Source organism: Rhinolophus sinicus, chromosome 8 (genome assembly GCF_057876585.1).
Source record: "Rhinolophus sinicus isolate RSI-liver-muscle chromosome 8, RSI-T2T, whole genome shotgun sequence".
Classification (NCBI taxonomy): Eukaryota; Metazoa; Chordata; class Mammalia; order Chiroptera; family Rhinolophidae; genus Rhinolophus; species Rhinolophus sinicus.
The window spans coordinates 47033905-47057166 of NC_142508.1; the positions used below are offsets into that span (position 1 = coordinate 47033905).

The window sequence follows — 23262 nt, forward strand, 5'->3', positions numbered from 1 at the left end:
AAAAGGATATATCATCCAAACATTAGTCAAAAGAAAATAGGAATGGCTATATTAATAACAGATAAAGTGGGCTGCAGAGAAAGGAAAATTATTGATGCCAGAGAGGGATATTATATAATAAGAAAAGGGTCAATCCACCAAGAAGACATAGCAATCCTAAATATGTAAGCACCAAACAACAGAACTGCAAAATATGTTAAGCAAAGACCAAGAATGGAGAAATAGGCAAATTCACAATTATAGTTAGAAACTTCAACACTTCTCCCTCAGCAATTAATAAAACAACTAGACAGAAAATGAACAAGGATGTATAAGAACTGAATAAAACCATCAACAAACATGACCTAATTGCCATTTATAGAAGACTCCACCCAACAACAGCATAATACATATTCTTTCCAAGCACCTATGGAACATATAGCAAGATAAACCAAATTTAGGGACATAAAACAAGTCTCAAAATTTGAAATAACTTGAAATAATTTAAATCATACAGAATATACTCTCCAACCACAATGGAATCAAACTATAAATTAATAACACAAATATAACAGGAAAATCCTCAAACATTTGGAAACTAAGCAACCAACTTTTAAATAATCTGTGGGTCAAAGACATAATCTCAAGAGAAATAAAAATACATTAAACTAAAAGAAAATGAAAATAGAACTTATCAAATTTTGTGGCACAGGCTAAAGCACAAGAGGGAAATTTATAGTAGTGAGTGCTTGCATTAAAAGAAGAAAAGTCTTGAATCACTAATATAAGATTCCATCTTCAGAAACTAGAAAAATAAGAAAAAAAGAAAAAAAGACTCCAAAGCAAGCATAAGGAAGGAAATCATAAACATAAAAGCAGAAATCAATGAAACTAAAAATGAAAATAATAGAGAAAATAAAACATCTGGTTCACTGAACAGGTCAACAAATTCGACACACTTCTAGCAAGACCGACAAATAAAAAAAAGAGAGGACAAATTGCGAATATCAAGAATGAAACAAAGCATAACACTACAGACCCTGCACGCAACAAAAGATTATAAGAGAATACTATGAACAACTCTACCCACATAAATTCAACAATTTAGATTAAATGGATAAATTCCTCAAAAAGTGCAAACTACCATAACTCATCTAATATGAATTAGATAATTTAGATAGCCCTATAACTACTTAGGTAATTTAAAACTTGAAAAAGAAAACTCCAGACCCATATAGTTTTACTGGAGAAATCCACCTAACATTTAAATAAGCATTAACACCAATTCTACATAATCTCTTCCAGAAAATAGTAGAGGGAATGCTTCCTAACTCATTCTATGAAGCTAGTGTTACCATGAAGCCAAATAAAAAACAAAACATAACAAAGATAGTACAAAAAAACCCTGACAAATATTCCTCATGTACATAGATGCAAAAATCCTTAACAAAATATTAACAAATAGAATTCAGCAATATATAAAAAGAATTATACACTATGACCAAGTGCATTATTCCAGGGATGTAGGGCTGGTTCAATATTTGAAAATCAACTAATGTAATCTCACATAATAGGATAGAGAAGAAGAAAAATATCACATGATTATATACATTGTTGCAGAGAAGACATTTGACAATATTCAACACCTATTCATGATTAAAGAAAAAAAATACTCTCTGAAAATAGAGAGGAAATTCCTCAATTTGATAACTTACAACTAACCTACAAAAAATTATAGCACTAAAAGACTGAATACTTTCTCCCCCAGGTTGAGAACAAGGCAAGGATGTCCACTAAACCACTCCTACCCAACATAGCACTGGAAGTTCTAGACAGCACAATAAAGTAAGGAAAGGCCATAAAATGCATATAGATCTGAAAGGAATAAATAAAACCACCCCTATCTATAGATAACATAATGGTCTCTGTAGAAAATCCCAAGGAACCTACAAAAAAATTCTAAAACTAATGAGTTCAGAATGCAAGACCATGACAAAAATTAGTCACATTTTTTGTACTAAAAATGAACATGTGGAAACTGAAATTTAAAATACAATTCCATTTATCATGGCTTAACAAAAGAAACGTTTAGGTGTAATAAATCTAACAAAATATACATAAGACTTTTAGTATACTGAAAACTATAAAACACTGCTGAAAAAAATAAAAGACCTAAATAAATACCATGTTTATGAATTGGAAGACTAAACATAGTAAGGATGTCAATTCCCCCCAAATTGATGGATAAACTTAATACAATTACTATCAGAATTCCAGCAACATTTTTTTGTAGATATGGACAAGAGTATTCTAAAGTTATGAAGGAAGACCAAAGAAACTAGATCAGAAAATATTTCTGAAAAAGAAGAATAAAAGGGGAGAGGAATCATTCTACCTGATTTCAAGGCATATTATGAAGTAATATACAGTAACCTAAAACTGTGCGGGATTGATGGGAGTATAAACATATAGATCAATTGAAAAGACTAGAGAACCCAGAAATAGCCCCACGCAAGTATGGCCAACTGAGTTTCGATGGAAGAAAGATAGTCTTCTCAACAAATGGTGGCAGAGCAACTGGATATCCATAGGCAAAATACAAACCTCAGCCTAAACCTCTTAATACAAAAATTAACTCAAACTGGATCATAGATTTACATGTGAAACATTAAACTATAAACTTTAGAGGGTAACATGGGAGAAAAATCTTTGAGATGTAGGGCCTGATAAAGAGTTTTTAGACCTGAGACCAAAAGTATGACCTCTAAAAATCAATAAATTGGACTTCATTGAAATTAGTTTGTTTTTATTCCTCTCTGTGAAAAACCTTGTTAAGAGAATGGAAAAACTAACTACAGACTGGGAGAAAATATTTGCAAACCACATATCTGACAAAGGACTCATATTACAATGAACATATAAAGGACTCTCAAAACTCAACATTAAATTAAAAAACCAGACAATCCAATTAGAAGATGGGCACAAGACATGAACAGACAATTCATGGAAGAGGATATACAGATGGCAAATAAGCATAAGCAAAGGTATTCAACATCACTAGTCATTAGTGAAATGCAAATCAAGACCATGATATCACTGCATACCTATTAGAACAGATAAAATAAAAAATAATGACAATATCAAATGCTGGTGAGGATGCAGTGAAACTGGATCATTCATACATTACTGGTGGGAATGAAAAAAATGGTACAACCACTCTGGAAAATCATTTGTGAGTTACTTGAAAACTAACAAAGTATATCTACCATATGACTTGGCAATTTGTACTGCTAGTTATCCCCAAGATATGAAAACTTACATCCACACAAAAACCTGTGCACAATTGTTCATAGCAGCTTTATTTGTAATAGCTCAGAACTGTAAACAACCAACATGTCTCTCATTAACCAATAGTGATACACCCATACCATGGAGTGCTACAGAGCAATAACAAGGATAAAAGTATTGATACACACAACAACTTGGATGATTCTGAAGGTTGTTATGCTGAGTAAAAAAAAAAAAATCTAATCTCAAAGGGTCACATACCATATGATTCCTCTTATGTAACATTCTTGAAAAAACAAAATGATAGAGATGGAGAACAGATGGGTTGCCAGGGGTTAGGGATGGTGGGGGAAAAGGAAATGGATGTGACTACAGGGAGATCTTTGTGGTAACAGAATGGTTCTGTATCTTGATTACAATAGTGCTTACATACACCTAGGCATGTAATAAAAGGACTTAGAACTATACATACATGAGACCAATGCCAAATTCCTGGTTTTGATTCTGCACTATAATTATGTAAAAAGTAATCATCAGGGGAAACTGAGTGAAGGGCACACCAGACCTTTCTTTGCAGTTTTCTGTGAATCTATAATTATTTAAAAAACAAAAACAAAAAACAACATTCTCAGTGGGGCTTCAGGCTAGGGGACAGGGTCCCAAAGGTTTTCGGTGGGGAACACGCTGGGGACTTAAATCCCTGCACATTACCTAAAAGGAGTGTCTGAGGCCTCTTCCGGCACAGCTCTAGGCATTGTTCACGGTGCTGTAACAGGAGGAAATTGGACAGTAGGTTCATGGACATGCCTTAATTTTTGGAGACCAAGGGCTGCACAGAGAAGGCAAGGGTGGAGGAGCAGAACTCCTGAGAACAGAAACTTTGGTGCCTTACTCTTCCTTCCCAAGAGGTAGATGGTCTCCATTTTGGGTGACTTGACTGTCATTACCCCACCCCTGCCACAGAAGCAGTGGAGCCAGGCAACTAGGTGCCACTGAGAGGTCTGGGCTGTCACTCCCTGCCTTGCTGTGTAACCCTCTGAGCCCCCTGCCCAGGTCTGTAAGGCAAGGATATTGACAGTGCCTTCCTTACAGGGTTGGTGAGGTCACACAAGTGATGCACTAAGCCACATGTACAGCATATGACAAACATGTGGTAAACAGACTTCGGTTCAAAGCACATTCCTACCATTTGTCAGCTGTGATCTCCCTCAGTTTCCCCTCTAAGGGTGATGCTGATATGGGCAGTACCAACTTGATGGGAGAGCCGTGAGAAATCATAAGCACCTAAAGCACTTTCCTGGTGGCTGTCATGGCATGAGCGCTCTGTAAAAGTGAGCTATCACTTACTGTCAGTTATGCACACTGCCACTTACTCTGCTTGACCAACGCTCCATGGTGACCTCGAGTCGCACACCTCTGGCTACTCGGCCCTTGCTTGAGCTTAACAGAGAGGCCCTTCGAGACCAAGCTGGTGTTCTCCTTCCGCTCCTCAGGGAAGCTGGGATTCCAGGCAGACCAAACTCTGGGAGTGGAAAGGGGGTCTTCTGCTTGGCTTCTGCCCAGCCTGTGAGCTGAGATTGTTACCTCCCGACCAGGGAGCAGGCCCAAGTTGAGAGTGAGGAGGGTGGCGAAGAAGGAGGCTTGGAGCTTTGGTATAGCAGTGCTTTGAGTCCCTGACCCTAGGCCAAGAGAGAAGACTTTGGAGTAGCCAGCGCAGACCTGGAGCCCTTTGATCATTGAGAATGATGGAGCTGCCTGCCCCAGCACGGTCTTCACGACAGGGTGGAGTATGACAGGTCATCGTAGCCAGGAGCAACCTGGGAGGTTAATGGGAGGGGAGGGACCAGAGGTCCGCGTTGTCCTGACCCTGGCCTGTTGCCTGAACGTCCTCCCCTCTGCCCAGGGTGGCTTGTCCTCCCAATAGATGGGACGTGAGACCCGCTCGTCTCTATTCCAGCCCGGGTAGACCGCATCCCGTGCATCTGTTGCCGTATCTCTGAGTCACTGTGTCATGGGTTATGACTCTTCTTCAGCTTAGGATTTCCCAAGGCACTTGGCCAGAGAAGAGCACGCTGGTGTTCACTGAACGTGTTCCTTCCGCTTTCTTCAGCATTTAGAAAGTGGCCAATCATCTTGGACTCCTCTCTTTCCTTCCCCTCCCGCATTAGCAAACCTCATCAGTTCCTCCTCCAAAACGGGCCCTGACCCTTTCCCCTCTCATCATCATCATCATCTCCACTTCCTCTCTTTAGGACAACTGCCATGGCCTCCTAAGCCCTCTGCCTACACCTGCTGATCGGCTGTGACTATTGTCCACACAGCTGCCAGCAAGGGTCTTTGAAACCTCAATCCCTTCCGCAACACTCCTCTGTGTATAATTCGTGCGGAGTCAAAGCCCAAGTCCGGACAGTGGCCTACAAGGCCCCTTGTGATCAGACTCCCTTGGGCAAACGTTCCAGCTCCATCACTCCACTCCAGGCATGCTGCTTTCCTTCTTGTTCCATGAACATAACAAGTACATCCCCACCACGGCCTTTGCACCTGACCTTGGCTTTCCCTGGACCCACATTCCCCAGAAATCGACAAAGTTCCCTCCCTCCTTTCTCATCTCTACTCAAATGACCTCTTTCTACAACGGCAGCCTTGCACAGCACACTCTGTCCAATCTGACCAACACTTGTTTATCTGATCGTCTCTTCCGCAGTGTCAGCGCTGTGAGGTCAGTGTTTCTTCTTGGTCACTGCAGTGTCTCTGGAGCCCGGCATAAGCCTGGCACACAGTAGGTGCTCAGTAAATATGTGTCAATGGAACAGAGGAATCCGGGGGTGGAGGGTTCCAGGAGCTGGGTGGGGTGTGACACCTGAATTCTGGTCCTACATGTGTGTCATCACTGACTATTAGTCCCTCCTAAGAGATAGTCTTTGTCTCAGAGCACTTCGCTGTTTCCCAAACTTTAGAGTTTTGCCTATGACCTTCAGGACTTTCCTCCTGTCTGTTCACCCCCTGAACTATTTTTATTTCATACATTTCTTTAAATCAATTCACTTGATGAATTTATTTAAAAAAAAAAAAAAAAAGAAAAACTTAGCCTCATCCTAAGCTTTTATCAAAAAAAAAAAAAAAAAAATCACCCATTTGGTATGCTGGTTTCCTTTTCTTCTGACACAAGTTAAATGAAACATAAATAGAACAGTCACTCCCCACCCCTCCTCGGATCACCCGGCTGGCTGTCACAGTGCTCAGGTGGCTCTTTGGGCAGCACAGGGTTACTCCGAGTCCCTCATTATTGACATTGCTCTGGACCTCAGGGCAAAGTCCTTAGGGGCATTCCTACCAGGCCAGACCTGCTGGAGCCAGGGTCTGTTGTCAGAGGACAGGTGTGTCAGGGTGGGGGCCCCTGCCGTGTGCAGATCTGGTAGGAACTTGCACTGAGGCTGCCGTGAAGCCCCTACTGTTCCCTGCGTCGTCTCACGCCCCCCAACCTCGGTTCAGCTCCTGGGATTCCGCCAAACACATTCCTACTTGGGGCCTTCACACAGGGTGTTCCCACGACTTTCCTTCCACAGGGACCCCTGACCCTTGAGACCTTCAGGCATACTTCCATTCTGTGCTCTAAAAGCCCTCCTTGCACTTCCCTTAGCAGCAGGCAGCAGGAGTGGCAGTCAGGCATTAGGGCTGAGGTGACGTATTTAATGTCCTTCTCCCTGCAAGACTGCCAGCTGCAGGAGGAAAGAGCTTGGGCAGGCCCCAGGGCAGGGGCCCCTCCCCGCTGCTCACCGCCTGCTACCACCGCACCTCTTCCTTTCTCCTGCATGGGGACAAAGCAGCCTCATCACCTTCCTTCCCAACATGGTTTGCTTATTCCTGCCTCTAGACCTTGACTTTGGCCTCTCTTGTATCCCCTGCCTTCTTTGAAAACCAGGGGAGAGGCTCCTTCCTCAGGAATAACATGAATTTGCCCCAGCCCTGCAGCTTTCTTTTCACTGCTCCCTCAGCACCTACCTTTGGGCCCTGAGGGCTCCTGTGGCTTCTTACTTGGATGGCAGTGCGATGGTTAGAGCATAGGCTGCAGAGCCAAGGCTCTGGGTTCAAATCTACACTGCACAGTTACCAGCTGGGGGACCGGAAGAAGTGATTTAACCTCTCTATGCCTTGGCTCCTCCAGGTTCTCAAACATCAGCTCATTGGAAGGAAGCACTTGGAGGCCTCACGAAAACCAGAGTGCTGGGCCCCACCCCAGAGTTTTTGATTCCTGTAGTTTGGGGCGGGGGCTGAGAATTTACCTTCCTAACAAGTGCCCAGTTGATGCTGTTGCAGCTGGTGCAGGGACCCCACTTTGAGGACCAGTGTCATGGTTGTTAGGGAAGGTAAATGGAGAGGAATATGTAAATCAAGTAGAATCACACAACACGGAGTAAGTGCACAACAACTATTTGTTATTAACACTTATACCAGGGGGTCTAGCCCTCTTTAAATCCCTGACAGGTATTATAGAAAAAAAAGAACTGAGTTCAGAGCCTGGCCACACCATTTCTTAGCTCTGGGACCCTGGCAAAATCGCCTAGCTTCTCTGAACCCCAGTGTACTCATCTTCATGGGGTTGTCCTAGGGGTTCCTTCCCAGGATAGCCTGAGCTTCCTGAAGGGGCTCAACACACAGCTGGCACCTGAGTAATGTGTCTTGAACCAAATGGAGTGAAGTTCGAAGACAGAAGCTGCAGAGTGCAGCATGACTGTAAAGGATGGCAGTCAAATCAACACAGGCTCGTGAAACATTGAAATCTGGGGTCCCCCCAACCGACCTGCAGGGCACAGGAGGGAATGTGTGAGTGAGTGAAGCCAGCCAGGTGTGGGAAAACAGAGAAAGATGGCAACTGTGGCAAACAGGGAGCCCATGCCCCTTCAGAAGGGGCAGCCACCATCTCTTTCAATGAGTCACAGCTGTGGGTAAGTGTGAGCCCAGCGCTGTCAGTCGCTGTGACTGTGGCAGAGGCAGAAATGAAGTGTTGTTCTGTGAGTGGGAACAACGGAATGGCAGTTGGCCTGGGCTCAGGGCTAGAATCCCTGGGCCCTTGCCCCCACACAGGGCCCAGCACAGGGCAGGAGGGGGTGGCAGGCTCCCCTAGGACGGGTCAAAAATCATCAGGATCTAGACAGGTATTTGGCTTTTGGGCATTTATTTCATGTCCCTTCGAAACAGACCCTGGGGCCAGGTGTGGGCAGGAGACCAGGCAGGGGGTAGCAATAAATAACACGGACAGACGGAGCTCCCCTCCAGACAGATGAGGTTAAAGAAGGTTAGAGGGGAGCCGCATTGTAGGGGTGTGGTGCTGGCAGGGCTGGGGGCAGCTGAGAAGGAAGGAGAAACCAGGACCCCAGGACCTCACTGTCACCTGCCCCATCCCTTTCCTGTCCCAGCCCCAACTACTTTTGGGAGGAAGGAAGCCCGCAGCTAGTGGGGGCCAGCGAGGGTCCTGAGGGGGTTGTGGCCACATAGGCTGCCCCCAGCTCCCTCACTTGACACGGATTTCAGCATACTCGGCCAGCTCCTCCGTCAGGGTGTAGCTGTCCTTCGTGGGTCGTTTTCCCAGGTCCGAGTGAGAATAGCTCAGGTCCAGCTCTGGGGGCTCCCCCCGAAGGCCCAGCAGCCTCCTCTCAGATCCCAGGCGCCTCTCACTCTACGAAGGAAAGCAACCCATTAGAAGGGTCCCGTTCCACCGTTTCCACATGCAAAGGCTGGAGTCACTTGCATCCCCACAGCTTCATAGTTGAGTCCCAAAGCTCCGTGTGAATCTCCTTTCTCAAGTGCCACCAGCCCAGCCAGCCCTACCATGCCCAGGTCCCACTCTGGGGCGTTTGCCCACACAGATCTCCCTTCGCAACACCCTCCTCATTGCTAAGCCTGAAAATTGCCCACAAATTCAATGTCTCCAGGAAGCCTTCTTCAACATAGGAACTTGGGAGACCCACAATTCAGTCCATAACACTTTCCCAGATTAAAGCCACCTGGATCCCACCTTTCCAAATGTTTGTACATGCCTGCCTCTGTAAGTTCTTCCCCTGTGTTTGGGTCTGGTGTGGTCCCCCCTCAATCTGGGCGATCCTGCGGGTGCAACTTTGGCTTCCCCCTCCTGCTTACCACCCCCACCCCCCACCCCTACACGGGCCTTTGGACACACACACACAGGACAGTGGCCACAGACAGACAGAGGCAGCAGCAATGGGACAGAATAGGCAAGGCCAAGAGTGCTGGGCAGGGCAGACTTAACAGGGACCTATCCTGGATGCCTGACTGGACACACACCCATGCACGCCAGCCCCAAGGCCCGCTAAGGGCCCAGAGGCAAGCACATTGAGGCCCCCGGAACCTACCTCCTGGGGTGCTCATTCCAGGGTAGAGACCTCTCTGGACTATTGGAGAAGGAAATGCAGTCATAGACCCAAGCGGGGAGGAGGAGGGCTTCCTTTGGGCCTGAGCCCACAGCCCCCTTCACAGCCTCAGCCCAATCACCCCTCCCAGCCCAGGCCTCAGCCGGTCCTCCACACTTCCTCCCTTTCCCTTTTGAGGGGTCTGGCCTCCCCTATGCTCCTTGGCTGCCCAGGCTCCACCCCCCCAGGCTCTCCTTGGCCCTGACATCCATGTTCTCCAACTAGCCTGGAGCCACAGGGCTCTGGCCCTCACCTCATACTTTTCCGGTGCCCCAGAGATGCGGAAGTCGCTGCTGAACAGGACTGGGGGGTTGTCCCCTGCCGAGAAGCCAGGACTCTCTGTCACGTTCTTTCTGCAGAGCAGGACATGGCAGCCCCTGTGGGACTCCCAGGACTCCCTCTCCCCTCCCTTTCTGCACCCCCATCTACTTTAAGAGTTTGGCCCGAGGAACCCCAGAGTTGTTCCCACCCATCTTTCCAATGTGGGGCAGATGGGCTCTTCGAATGACCAGCTTCTTCCTATCCACCCCTGCCCACCCCTCCCCTGCTTTGTGGCTCAGGGTGAGCCACCTAGCCGCTGGTCTCTGCCACTTTTCAGGATCCCAGCCTGGCTTCTCTGGGTTTTCTTCATATGCTCCGGGTCTGTCTGTCCCTCTTGCTGCCAGGATGTGGGGCAGGGAGATTAATTCATTTTCAGGAAAGCCACAAAGAATTAAAACAATAGCATGGTTGTGGCAGGTGGCTGTGATTTGGGGCTGGGGAGAGGTTTTTGTTGCCACAGATGTGTGTAATCACTGGGGCTTCTGGAACCAATTGTGACTGACACTAGCTGCAAGCCAGGGGCCGCTGGCTTTCCCCATCACACCTCCTGGAGGGCAGGAGGTCATAGCAGAGCACGTGGGGAAATAGGTAATGACTGGTGGAAAGCGTGGGGCCCAGCGCTGGCACGTGCTGCCCCACAGTGGCTCGTTAGCAGGAGGCCTCTCTCTTCCATCCAGCTGAACATTCTCAGAGCAGAATCCACCCTCCCACACACATACAGGGCTATCCTCCCTTGCCCACCCTTCAGTGTCTCTCCCCACCCTTGGAGACTCCTCACGCCCCAGGTCAGCCCTGGCAGGGCACTCACTTTCTGCGTGTCTGGGTAATGTAGCAGACGATGGCAATTAGGATGGCAAAGGCAACCACAGCTCCCACAGGCCCGATCTTGGCCCACATCAAGCGGTCTGAGGACAGAAAAGACGCAGGTGCCCTCAGGGCTACTGGTGGGAATGAGGACACCTGGATTCTTAGCAGATGCGCTGGGGCAGGAGTGATAGTACCTGCACAGCTGGCACATCCTCGCATTGACTGACTAGCCCACAGGGCCTGGGGAGGGGCCAGTGCAGTATAGGCAAACTCAGGGCAGCCTCTCCTTACTGACCAGAAGGGTCTCTTTACCACCTGATCAACTTGCAATGGCCTGACCCATGCTCGGTGGCTGATGGTCAGTCAGCCTTGGGCAGGGGAGCCTGGATTCAAGAGGAGTCCCCTCTGTCCCTGTGGCTCCCATGCCCAGGCCACGCGACTCACGGGCTCCCTGGAAGGGCAGCTCCAGGCTCTTGGTGCCGTAGAGGTTGCGGGAGGTGCAGATGACCCGTGGCGGGGCCTGGGACTGGCCCCTCAGCGTGAGGATGCTGGTGAGCAGGAGGCCACTGCGCTCCGAGTACACAAACTCCCGCTCTGTCTCGTTCACAGTCACGTTGCGTGAAGGCAGCTCGAAGGCCACAGAGGGCTCCGGGTTGGATTTCACCACGCACAGGCACTGAACCGTGTCCCGGGCTGATGCACAGTGGGACTCCAGAAGGATCACAGGGGCAACTGCATGGGCAAGATCAAGACTGAGTGAGCTGAACACAACCCCAGGCTAGGAGACCTTGGCTGAGAGCCAAGAGCGGGGTGGTAGCTATCTTGGAGATGAGCTGCATTTTCTTCTTTGTACTATCTCTTACACCCTCTCTAACTCTGTTCACCTTAAATAATCAGATCATGCTCAAAGCCTTCCTCCAACTGCTCTGTGTCACTTACAATACAATCCAACTTATTTGCAAAGCCCTGCGGGACCCAGCCATGTTCTGATCTCCTTTTTTCACCCAAAGACTCATTCCTTGGCAGTCACACTGGCCTCCTTGCTGTTTCTCAAGTTTATGGAGCTCTGCCCCACCTCAGGGCTTTGTGTTTCTCCCTCAGCCTAGAACACTCCCTGGAGATACCGTCCTAACACCTCTCCTCACTCCATGATGGTTCCACACAGACTACTCGGACCCTCACTCTTTCTCTGACCACCTCATGTAAAGGCACCTCCCTTCGCTAACATTCACTCCGTGTCCCACTCGGTCTTCTCCCCAGCACTCACCCCTACCCATGTTGTATATTGATATGGCTGGTCTCTCTTCTCCATCAAGATAGGCTCTTGTTCTGTCTCCACTCTGTCCCCCACACTTAAAATGTGCATTTCACATAGCAGAAGACTTGGGAAGACTTGTGGGGTGAACTATGGAATTCTGCTGACTCCCCTTTCTGGCCATCTTATAGATGACCCTACTTACTCCCCAGAGCCCCTTTGCATCCTGACCCTCCCTCCATCATAGGAGTCCCCATTGCCACTACCATGTTTCCCCAAAAATAAGACCTAGCCGGACCATCAGCTCTAATGTGTCTTTTGGAGCAAAAATTAATATAAGATCCGGTCTTATTTCAATATAAGACTGGCTATAATATAATATAATATAATATAATATAATATAATATAATATAATATAATGTAATACAGGGTCTTATATTAATTTTTGCTCCAAAAGACGCATTAGAGCTGATGGTCCGCCTAGGTCTTATTTTCGGGGAAACACGGTAGCACCAAACACCACCCTCCACCTAAGATCATTTGGTTGAGCTTTGCTTTGCTGCCATTTGTGTTTTAAAAACTGGTACCAGTAGGATATTTTTCTTTTATTTTCTACAATATGAAATTATAGTACATTGAATGTTGCTTTTTTAAACTATATTCTCTCTTCCTCCTGGAGGGTCCAGCACTCCCCTCTGCTCACTCTAGACTGAGCTCTGGTTCTCAGTTCTGACCAAAACCCACATATGCACAAGCAAATGACCCTCAGCCCACCTAACCCACTTATTTTCAATTTCCCACAAAAAAGAATATGCAGATGACAGTGATGGGACAGGGAGTCATGTGACCAGATGTACTTGCAATAGAGATGATTCTAACCTGAGCCTCAATGTGTACACATATCTAAGTCTAGTCATTTGCAAGTTATATACCCCAAATTCTGTTTAGGCAGACATGCACCATGCTCGCTGTAGTGTTAACAAATTAACACACCACAGAGTAAATCAGTAACGACAAACCTGAATTGAGAGTGATTAAATTTCTTTAAAACCCTTTCATTCAAGACTGCACTGCTGGTGCTCCGGGAACAACGTCTGCCCTAGATGCTGTGAGAATGCAGACACCCTGCCTGCATGTGCTCAGCGTCTGTCACGGCAGCTTCACAGGCAGCCTGGGAGACCTATGAAATCCTGATTGACACTAGACAAACCCCAAGTGCTGCCATCTACCGGTTAATGGCCCCCTTCAGGCTTTCAGCTTCCTTGGGTCTCCAAGATGGAGTCCTCATCTGTGCAAACAGGAGTGATGGTCCTTAACTAGCAAGGGGCTATGGGGACTCGGAAGATAGGAACATGAGCGCGCTGTCAAGTCTTAAATTAACATCCACCCAAGGAGTTAAGATTAGATACATAGAACCGTTCCAGCAGAGGGAGCACATGAGCAAAGCCTTGGCAGCAGAATGCTGGGTGGATATCCAGCCTGGCGTCCAAAGGCAAGGCAAGTGGGGAATGATGAGGATATCTAACTAAGACTTACAGAACACACAGGACATGTCAGGTGCTGTGGGCACTCACCATAATTTCCTTAGTCTTTACATCTTTGGAGTAAAGTTACTGTTATCACACCCGTTTTTCAGAGGAGAGAATTTAGGTTCAGCAAAAGTGAAGTCACTTGTCTGGGATCATGCAGCAAGACAGAGACAGAGCTAATATTTTCACCCAGGTTGGTTCAGCTTTGTCAGGTACTTGACACCAGTAACACCTCAGTTTCCTTCTCTTAAATTGGGGTGAAGAACAGTCCCCTCCCCCCATCATATTGTTGTGAGAACTAAACAGGTCAATGCACACAAAGGGCTCAGACTGGTCCCCTGCATGTCGCAAGCACTGTGTAAGGGTGAGAGCCTCCTGCATTGTCCACGCCATGCTGGGCCCTAGTGTTGGCAGGTAGACAGGGAACCCTGCACCAGGAACACTCACCATTGTCAGTGAGCACTAAAGCCAGGTGCTAGGGGACATAGACTTCAGGGACAGAAGAGGGCTGAGGGACAGCTCTGCCCAGCAGCCTGAGACTGTACTCCCAGGAGGGAAGCACTGTGACACAGGCCTTGGTGAAGCATGAAGGGCTCAGCAGGTAAGGCTGGGGCGTCACAGCTGCTCCTCAACTCCAGTGGATTGAAGGCCTTGCACTCCAAGTCTGTTTGTTTGTTTATCTTCAAAAGAAACTAGATTAAGTGAGTCCTTGGGTGCCAAGGGCTGTGGGGGAGGTGAAGCAGCCAGAGGTTTAACAGCTGGAGCAGCCAGAAGAAGCCTGGCACTGACCAACCTTCCTACTAGCTGCACGGCTGGGGGAATTCTGACCTTCATTGCTCCTCACTTAAGGGATAATGATAACACATACCTGCTTCACAGGGTGGCCACAAGGGCTCAGCAAAATAACATCTACAGAGGAGGTTATCCTGACCCAGAGTAGGCCCTTAATGGCGGTTTGCTGCCACCACTCTTTATTGTGCAGGGGGAGTGGGGTCTGTGACTGACAACGTGCATGAGACGGTGTTGTGTGTATGTTCAGGGCCTGCCATCAGATTCTCAGAGGCTCTGACTCTTAAACTTAAGGACCATAGGCTTGGGGTGTGACAGGGAAAAGGCTGCAGCAGAAGGGGGACGCTGGGCCCAGGAGGGTGCGTATGGAGAAGACAGAGTACTGCACAACCCATATGCCGTGATCACATCGGATGCTGTGAGTGACAGATCAGAAGGAATGATGAATGTTCCTGGTGTGGGGTTCCCTGTCTTACCAAAGATGAAATGTTAGTGGAAGAGTGGACGGCCATGGCTTTGCCATGGAAGATGGCACTCTAGGAATAATCTGGAACTACCACGTACTGATTATCGCCATATCTACAGAGTATAGAGTATGGACTGTGCTCAGTACCTTCTGGCAAACTTGTGTGGTGGGGACAATTGTAGGTGGAGAATGGAGTAATTGAGGCTGGAAATAGTGAAGTTTGGAGACTAGTGCCGGAGGTCAGGTCGGAGCTGAGGAGGAAGCAGGGGCAGTGGAAATATAGAGGTGACATTCCAGAGGGGGTTGCTGGAGTGGGGGGAGTCAAAACTGTGACTTGGGAGCTATGACCCAGAATGGCAGCCAGGGTGCGGATAGGGGTGTTGGTGGTGCTGTCCATAGAAAGGAGGTCAGGAGAGGTGCTGGATGGCAGTGGAATGAGGAGTCTCATTTCCAAGGCAGTTAGTTTTTTTATGTGCATCCATTTCATCTCTTTGCCTATAGTCTGTCTGTTAATAAGCTTGGTGTCCTCTTGTCCTCTTGGTACTATCCCCCACCTCCCACAGAGCCACACAGCCCTTTGCACATAACAGCTGTTTGATCACTGTATTCTGATGTAAGAATGCAGAGTGAGGTCAACTTTGGGCAGTACAGAAGAATGTAACCAGACCACCTGGATTTGAAACTCAAATTCTGCCATTTTCTAGCTGTGTGACCTTGGGCAATTGGCATAACCTCTCTGGGTCTGTTTCTTTCTCTGGAAACTCAGGACAGTAACAGAACCTCCCTCACAGGATGTCATGAGGATGAAATGAGTGGATCCCTGTACAGCGCTTCCAACAGTGCCTGATACATAGCGACGACCACAAGGGTTAGATGTCGTGGTTATTATTTTAGTTAATGCAAAGGGACAGTGGCCACAGGATCCAGAATCTCCTTGGTCAAAAGTACACCCCAGGATATGGGGGCGCAGTGTTCTCACGTGGGACTTGTATTTTCTTGCTGTGGATTCTGCTTCCTTGCCTTTCTCATCCTTGTCTGCTGGTGCAAAGCTAACCCTTGCTTGAGATGTACCTCCCAGGAACCCAGATGTCCCCCACTGAATTATCTACCTCAGGATGGAGGGGGGACACAAGTCCAGGCAGCCCTCAGCAGGGGGAGAGGAGAGGAGGGGGAGTACTCACACTCCACGGATAGGTTGAAGGCAGTAGCCCTCTGGCCATATTGGTTCTCAGCCACACACCAGTACTCTCCATCATCCTCGGGTGTGACAGCAGGCAGCTCCAACTGCAGCTCGTTCTCATAGATGACTGTAGCCAGGATCTGCTTCTCCTTGAAGATGGTGAGAATAGGATCCGGGTTGCTCTGTGTGGAGCACAAGATGAAGACCGTCTCCCCCTCCACAGCCACCACTGTCCCGTTCACTGTTGGCTTCCAAGGTGCATCTGGGGGGCAGGACGGGGGGCCAATGGTCAGAAGCCAGAAGGTGCCTCTTCTGCCAACCAACTCCCACCCCTAAATGTGACCTCAGACACCTCAGTCCAAGCACACGAGCTCAGGATGGCTCAGGTGACTCCAGGCCTGGCTGTTCTGTTTACAAGAACAGAGGCTCTGCAGCCATAGTGCTTGTTTTTGAATCCTGGCCCCACCCCTTCCCAGGTATGTGTGGGCCCATTTCTTAACCTCTCTGGGCCTCATTTTTCTTTTCTTTTTTTAAATTTTATTTTATTAAATTTATTGGGGTGACAATTATTAGTAAAATTACATAGATTTCAGGTGTACAATTCTGTATTACATCATCTATAAATCCCATTGTGTGTTCATCACCCAGAGTCTGTTCTCCTTCCGTCACCATATATTCGGACCTCATTTTTCTTATCTGGAAAATAGGCTTGATAATAATCCCAAGTTCATAGGGGTCACTGAGAACTGAAGTGACAGGCATTGTTTTTAGCCTGAATAAGGTAGATGAAGATTCCTGCACATGTGCCTAGGTGCTATGTAGGTAAATAAACACTGGGGGTGCCAAAAAAATGTATACAAGGGGACACTTTTGTCAACGTTGCTCAAGCAGTAGTTTGCCGTAATCAGAAGTGTCTGGATGCTGATGGTAACCACTTTGAGTACCTCTTGTAATTGCAGTAGTTAAACGTGACTTGTATTCATCTTTTGTTGTCGGTATATATTGAGTATTACAATTTTAATAGTTTTTTCCTTTCTTATAATGTGTATACATTTTTTGGCACCCTCTGTTTATTATTGGCAAGATAAGTGCTTTGGAGAAAAATAAAGGAAGGATGGGAAATGAGGGTGGTTCCAGTTTTAACTAGGATGGTGAGAGAAGGCTTCAGTGAAAGGGGAAGGAGGTGGGAGGAGCCAGCCTCTGGGATGCCTGGGGGAAGGAAGAGCATTTGTGTAAAGCACTCAGAAACTGCTGAGTAAATGTTGGCTGTGGCTGTCATTATTATTATCCCCAGCCCTGGCATTTTGCCTCAATAAGTATTTGTGAATGAATAAATGAATGAATGACCTCTCCTGGGTTCCTAGCTAAGAATCCTGTCTGACCAGCCCCCTTGCTGGGTGAGGCCTTGGGGCCCATCAACCCTCCCGTTTAGAACTGCAATGGGACTGCATTTATAAAAATGCAGATCCCCAGGGCCAGGCCCAGATCTGCTCCCAGAATAGCCAGGGCTGCCCCAGGAAACAGAATATAACCAGCTTTCCTGGGTGACAGGGCCCGCAGCTGTCTTCCGCTCTTGTCCTAGGGATGCGGCTGGTGCCGAGTAGGTGTTCACCAGATACTTGTGCAAAGAATGAAGGAACCAGCAAGCCTCCACTCCATCTTTACCTCTGCCTCGGTTCTGGCCCCGACTGGCCCAACGCCCTGGGTGAGGCCCCTTTCCCCTAATCTCCTCAGCCAGGACAGTGACTGGAGAGTGTGCGCACTGGGCGGCCACTCACACATGACGCTGAGCCCCACGGTGCGGTTGTCCTGGCCATAGGCGTTCTCTGCCAGGCAGGCATAGACGCCGTCCTCCCCGGGGGTCACTTCGTCCAGCTCCAGGAACAGGCTCTCGGCCACGGCCTCCTGGAGCACCGTGCCATCCCGCATCCAGGTCAGCAGCGGCGGGGGGTTGCTATCAGCCCCACAGAGCAGGCTGACGTGCGAGCCCTCGATGGCCTCCACCGAGGAGTTCATCTCCACAATCACTGGGGGGTCTGAGGCCGGCGACACCGCGGGGTCAGAGGGTTGATGCCGCAGGCCCCGCCCCTGGTCCTGATCCCTCCCGGCCCCGCCCCGACCCCGCCCCCCTGGCCCGCACCCAGGCTCACACTTGACGTCCAGGCTGGCGTAGCCCTCGAACTGCAGAGTGGTATTGGGGAAGGAGGCCTGGCAGCCCAGCCGGTGGCCATTGGCCTCCCTAGTGGGCACGAAGTGTAGCAGCGACACCAGCACCCAGGTGCCCTCGTCCTCCCGCAGCCGACCCAGCACAGCGGGCTCCCCTAGCCCGTCGTGGCCCAGCCAGCTCAGCTCTGGGCGCAGCTCGGGGCAGTTGTCAGGCACCATGCAGCTGACCTCCACTTCCGTGCCTTCCACCACCTCCGGAGGGACCACGATGTTGGGGGTGTCTACATGAGGCAGGGAGAAGGAGGGTTGAGGAAGCAGACACCCCCACCTTGCCTAACTCCAATCCTGGTACCTGGTTCCCTCCCCTAGGATACAGAATTCCCCACAACCTTCTCTCCTCCTGATTACCCTTCACTCAGAAGCCCTGCATAAATCCAACTACGGATGTAATAGTAATGAGAATAGCAATATAAGAGTCTGAATACTTGACAGTGTTGAATTTGCCAGTCCTTCCAGCCATGCTAGCGGGTGGGAACTATTACTTTACTCATCCTGCAGTTGAGGCAACTGTGGCCACAGCTAGTACCTGGTAAAACTGAGCTTCAAACCCTGTCACTCTGGCTTCATCATCTGTGCTCTTGACACTACAGCATGTTCCTTAAGAAACATCTCTCCTCCCTACTGGTTTGGTTTACCTTCCACTTGTGGATGTGAGTGTGAGTGTGAGTGTGTGTTGGGGGTGGGCTTCTCTTTCTGCATCAGGGCTGTAATCGGGGTCCCCGTATACACTCGGTGCTGATGGGGAGCCTGAATATAAGAGCTCCAGGCCGTAGGGACTCTCAGAAAGTAGGCAGTTGGAATGCCTGAAATCAGGCAGTGGGCCTAATCTGATTGCCAAATCTGGCCAAGAGCTGCAGTTTATTTGGCCTACATTTAGGAATTGAAAAAAAAAAAAAAAAAAAAAAAAATATATATATATATATATATATATATATATATATATGAATCAGCAGTTGAAGTTTAAGCATTAGGAGATCATAGGAAAATACACAATTCTGGGTTTTTTTTGAAAATTCAGACTGCCTGACAGCCAAGGCCCAGTATTCTCGCCCAACACCAGTCAGCCAGAGCCGGGAGCCGTGTGCCAGGCACTGCTCCGAGCACTCAACAGCCTCTCACTCACTGAGCTGCTCTTATCCCTGTTCTACAGTAGAGGAAACCAAAGCTCAAAGAAGTTCAGTAACTTGCCTCTAGTTGCCCAGAGAACACAGGGTTCCAGAGGGCTTACCCCTAACCCCCGAGCCCTGCTGCCTTTCCCCCAGGTGTTTCTAGAAGAGTAAGAGCACCCCTTTTCCTCTGAGAGCAGCAAGGCTATTTGGGGCCCTGCTTTGCTCATTGCTGCCATCTGCCTGGTCCATGTGGGCACTGGGCTTTGCACCTCGCCCCCCCCCCCCCCCACAACCAAACCAAGTCCCAGGGTCTGTGCCAGGGAGACCTCCCGGAGACGTGCTGGTGAGGACTTCCTGCCTGCCCCACACTACCCCAGCCTTGCCCCCCGTGCAACCTCTGGGCGACTTACTGATAATGTCCAGGACGCTGTGCTCTGAGAAGGTGTACTGGTTGTAGCCCCCTAGGTCCCCGCGGAAGTAGTACTTGCCGCCCAGCTCCGGGCTGAGGTTGCTGAGCAGCAGGGTGCAGTTGCGCAGGCCCAGGTCCCCCAGCAGGCGACTGCGGCCCTGGAAACTCTCGTGGACGACTTGGGTACGAGACTTAAAGACAACTGGGGGGTAGTTTTTTGGGTAGGGGCTATTGAAGTACCAGACACCATGCACGACAGCAGGCCGCAGCTCGTCAGGGAAGTCGAAGCGGCACGGGATGGAGACACATGTGCCCTCGAAGGCCGAGATGGACGAGGGCATCCAGGCACCCCAGTGACCCCCTCGAGAGGCTGTGGGTGAGCAGGACTGCTGAGGCTGAGGGCCATGTCCTGCTCTACTCACCCACAGGCTACTCCCATCACCTTCCACCGGCCTGAGGGGGAAACAACCCCAGCCTGTTTGGGGCCAAGGCCCCAGGACCCCCAGCCAGCCCCCGACCCATTACCTGCAATCATAATCCAAAACAGGGGAAGTGCTGTGAGGAATATCATTTTGTACAGCGAGTGAGTGACAGCTGGAGAAGGGAGAGGAGGGAGTTAAAGACCAGGGGAAATAAAAAGAGGTGCTTCTATTAAAGCTTTAGGAGGGGGCCTGTTCTGACAGTAGCCGCTGCTGCTATTAATACTAATAATTACAAATATTTATATGGCACTGACCATGTACCAGGCCTCAGTGCTTTATTCTACTATGTTAATTCATTTGATCTCTTTGAGATAGATGCAATGATTATCCTCATTTTATAGCTCAAGTCCAGAGAGGTTAAGTAACTTGCTCATGGCCACACAGCTGGGAAGTGACAACTAGGATTCAAGCCCTATCTACCTGGCTCCAGGTTTGCAGACGTAACCACCCAAATGTCCTGTCTCTCCATGACAGTGATATGCTGATCATGGTCTTCATCACCACCGTGCCCCTGGGGATCCCCAGAAAGTAAGGACAGAGCCAAAGCTGGACCAGCAGTAAGAAGGGGGGGGAGCAAAGAGGAAGGAACTCTGCCCCTCACCTCAGTCTCCCTGAGTTGGGAATACCTTCTGGTCCCACTTGAAGTGGTCAGCCAACCAACCTGGAACAAGAGTCAGACAGGTGCAAGGGAGCAGGGGTGCCCTCTGCCCCACTCCCTCTTTCGGCGTCTGCTATGAGTTGTGGTCTGTTGTAAGGCTTCCCATGGTTGCTTGGGACCCTCCCACACAGCCTGGAAGGTACTCTACATAGGGTCACCACCACCCCCCAAGCTGCCATCAAACTATGGGAAAGGAAAGGGGAGTGGCAGAGCATTGGGTGGGGGGACAGGCAGGGGGTGTGTGAGTGGGGTGAGGCCTGGGGGTGGCAGGCAGGGACCCAATGCCATCAATGACTGGGTTTCACAGCATCAGCATTCCCAACATGCCGCGTGAATTCCTGCCGCCCGCTCCCACCCCACAGACGATCCCTGCTGTCCCCACCCTCAAGAGAGGCCAGTGCCCAGTACAAAAGAGCCCTGTTCCCTCAGGGGGAGGGTACCACATCCTGGGGGGCTCCTGGGGTAGGTGGGATGAGAGAAGAGTCGCACACTCCTGGCTGGGCTCTGCATGGGGCCAGGAAGGACCAGGGGTTGAGAGGTAGGGAGTCCCTGGCAACCGCTGCTCTGTGGGTTGCCTCAGGGCTGGAGCCAGGGTTTCCAAGTGGCTGCCTTTCTCAGCCTTCATCACCCTCTTCCCACGGACACAGATGCATGCAGTCAGACACATGCAAATGCTGCTATGAAATGTGATAGATCTAGACTCAGCCAGAAGCGCAGGCTTGCACAATACACTCACGTGGACACACGGTCAGGACCCTGCACACATAGACAGGCACTGAGACCCCTGTGACCTCAGAATGTGCTGGCACACACAGTCGCAGAAGCATACCTGCCTGCTTTCCCTCCTGTCTACCTCACACCTGCCCTGACATGGGCATGGATTCAGGCACATACGCAAACCTGCCTGCGTGCCATGCTCAGACACACAGACGGGCACACACACTGAGGCGTAGCTAAGGGCAGACCCGCCCAGACACATGCTGAGGGACACAGGGCAGGTGCCACCCTTGCACCTGCAATGAGAAGGTACAGGAGACAGATGCAGGGCCTGGGCAGACATGCGAGACAAGCACGTGGACCAAGCATTCTTCACGGGGGTGAAAACTGGTTATCGGGGTAGGAGCCAGGAAAGTCTTAGCTATGACAGTGATCTGTCATTTGTGGTTCTCTCCAGGACCACAGTACATCCACATACGTACAGCATGTCTGTAGTAGTAAAATTCTTAGGGAGGATGGGATTAGGAAAAATAGGTCTAAAAATCTAAGGTGTAATGAAAAAAAAGTTTGGCAAACATTGATGTAAATTAAGAGCCTCCCAGGGGAGGTGCATGTGTGCAGACACACACACACACCTAAACACACACACACCTAAACACACACACACACACGCATGCACACACACACTCTGTGTTGCACCCAAGTACTAGAACTTGCTCAGTCACAGCCCACTGCCCCCACCCCCTCCCAGAGGGCAGGATGCAGGTGTCTGATCACCTGGGCATCACTGTACTCTCCTCCCACCCCCAGGCTGCTTCCACCCCATCTGCCCCAAATTTGGGAGCCCAAGGGCAGCGGCTCATGCAGAACCTTCACCACGAGGGGTGCAGATGAAGACCCTTGGCTCCCTTTCTCTGTGGTTTCTTCCCAAAGCCTGGACACTGTCCTGCCAGGGTCCCAGCCGATGCCAAAGTCCTAAGGAACACCTTCCCCCATCCTAAATTAGTGGCAGTTCACAGTGACCATCCTCACCTCGCACCTGCTTCAGGTGCCCCTGCTCCACCCTCTCCTCCCAGGCTCTACTCCAGCCATGTCCTCGGCCCCTCTTGGCAGCGTACTCACCAGGATGCTCTTGTGTCTGCACCCTCTGCTCTTCGGCCCAGCTCACAGTCCCCTGGCCTCCCAGGGTCTAGGCCCCCACTTACTGGTCCCTCCCCTCCCCCACCACCGGGTGCCAGGGGCCGCCTGCCTCCAGGGCCCAGCTCCTCCCTGTCCCCGGGGGAGGGGGGCACAAAGGGGCCCTTGTCACCACTGCTCAACTGGGCAGCCTGATGCCTGGGTTCTACTAGCTCCTTCCTGGAGGGAATGGGGTGCGGCTGCCTTACTTGTTCCCCCCCGCCTCCATCTCTGTGAACCCTGGTCCTGAGTCCCTGGGAGGGCATTCTAATATTTCTCAACATCTCAGACTGAGAAACAGAAGCTTCCAGGGAATCTTGGTGGCAACGAGAGGTCTAACCCGGGTCCCCAGAGGCAGCAGAGTCTAGTGTGGGTGGGAGGAGGAGACAGGACCTGCCACTCTCGGCTTCAGTGTCACGTACACCCTCTCTTAGAGTCACTTC

At 49.7% G+C, this 23262-nt stretch overlaps 1 protein-coding gene across 5 annotated transcripts; it reads right to left on the minus strand.

Moving 5' to 3' along the window:
* Positions 1 to 8426: 8426 nt before the first annotated feature.
* On the minus strand, positions 8427 to 22862 carry MAG (myelin associated glycoprotein). 5 transcript variants are annotated; one of them, XM_088800646.1, is made up of 12 exons: positions 22766 to 22861; positions 20870 to 20929; positions 20312 to 20380; positions 19788 to 20156; positions 18193 to 18489; positions 17821 to 18078; positions 16044 to 16304; positions 11268 to 11555; positions 10825 to 10921; positions 9949 to 10048; positions 9639 to 9677; positions 8427 to 8944 (listed from the first exon to the last, which is right to left on the minus strand). In XM_088800646.1, the coding sequence occupies exons 3-11, from the start codon at positions 20355 to 20357 to the stop codon at positions 9651 to 9653; spliced, it is 1743 nt and encodes a 580-aa protein (XP_088656772.1). In that variant the 5' UTR covers positions 20358 to 20380; positions 20870 to 20929; positions 22766 to 22861; the 3' UTR covers positions 8427 to 8944; positions 9639 to 9650. The 5 variants fall into 5 exon arrangements, with proteins under 5 accessions (XP_088656772.1, XP_088656771.1, XP_088656770.1 ...); XM_088800648.1 differs by having other exon boundaries at positions 8845 to 8944; positions 9949 to 10013; positions 22766 to 22862; XM_088800645.1 differs by lacking the exon at positions 9639 to 9677.
* Between the last annotated feature and the right edge of the window lie 400 nt (positions 22863 to 23262).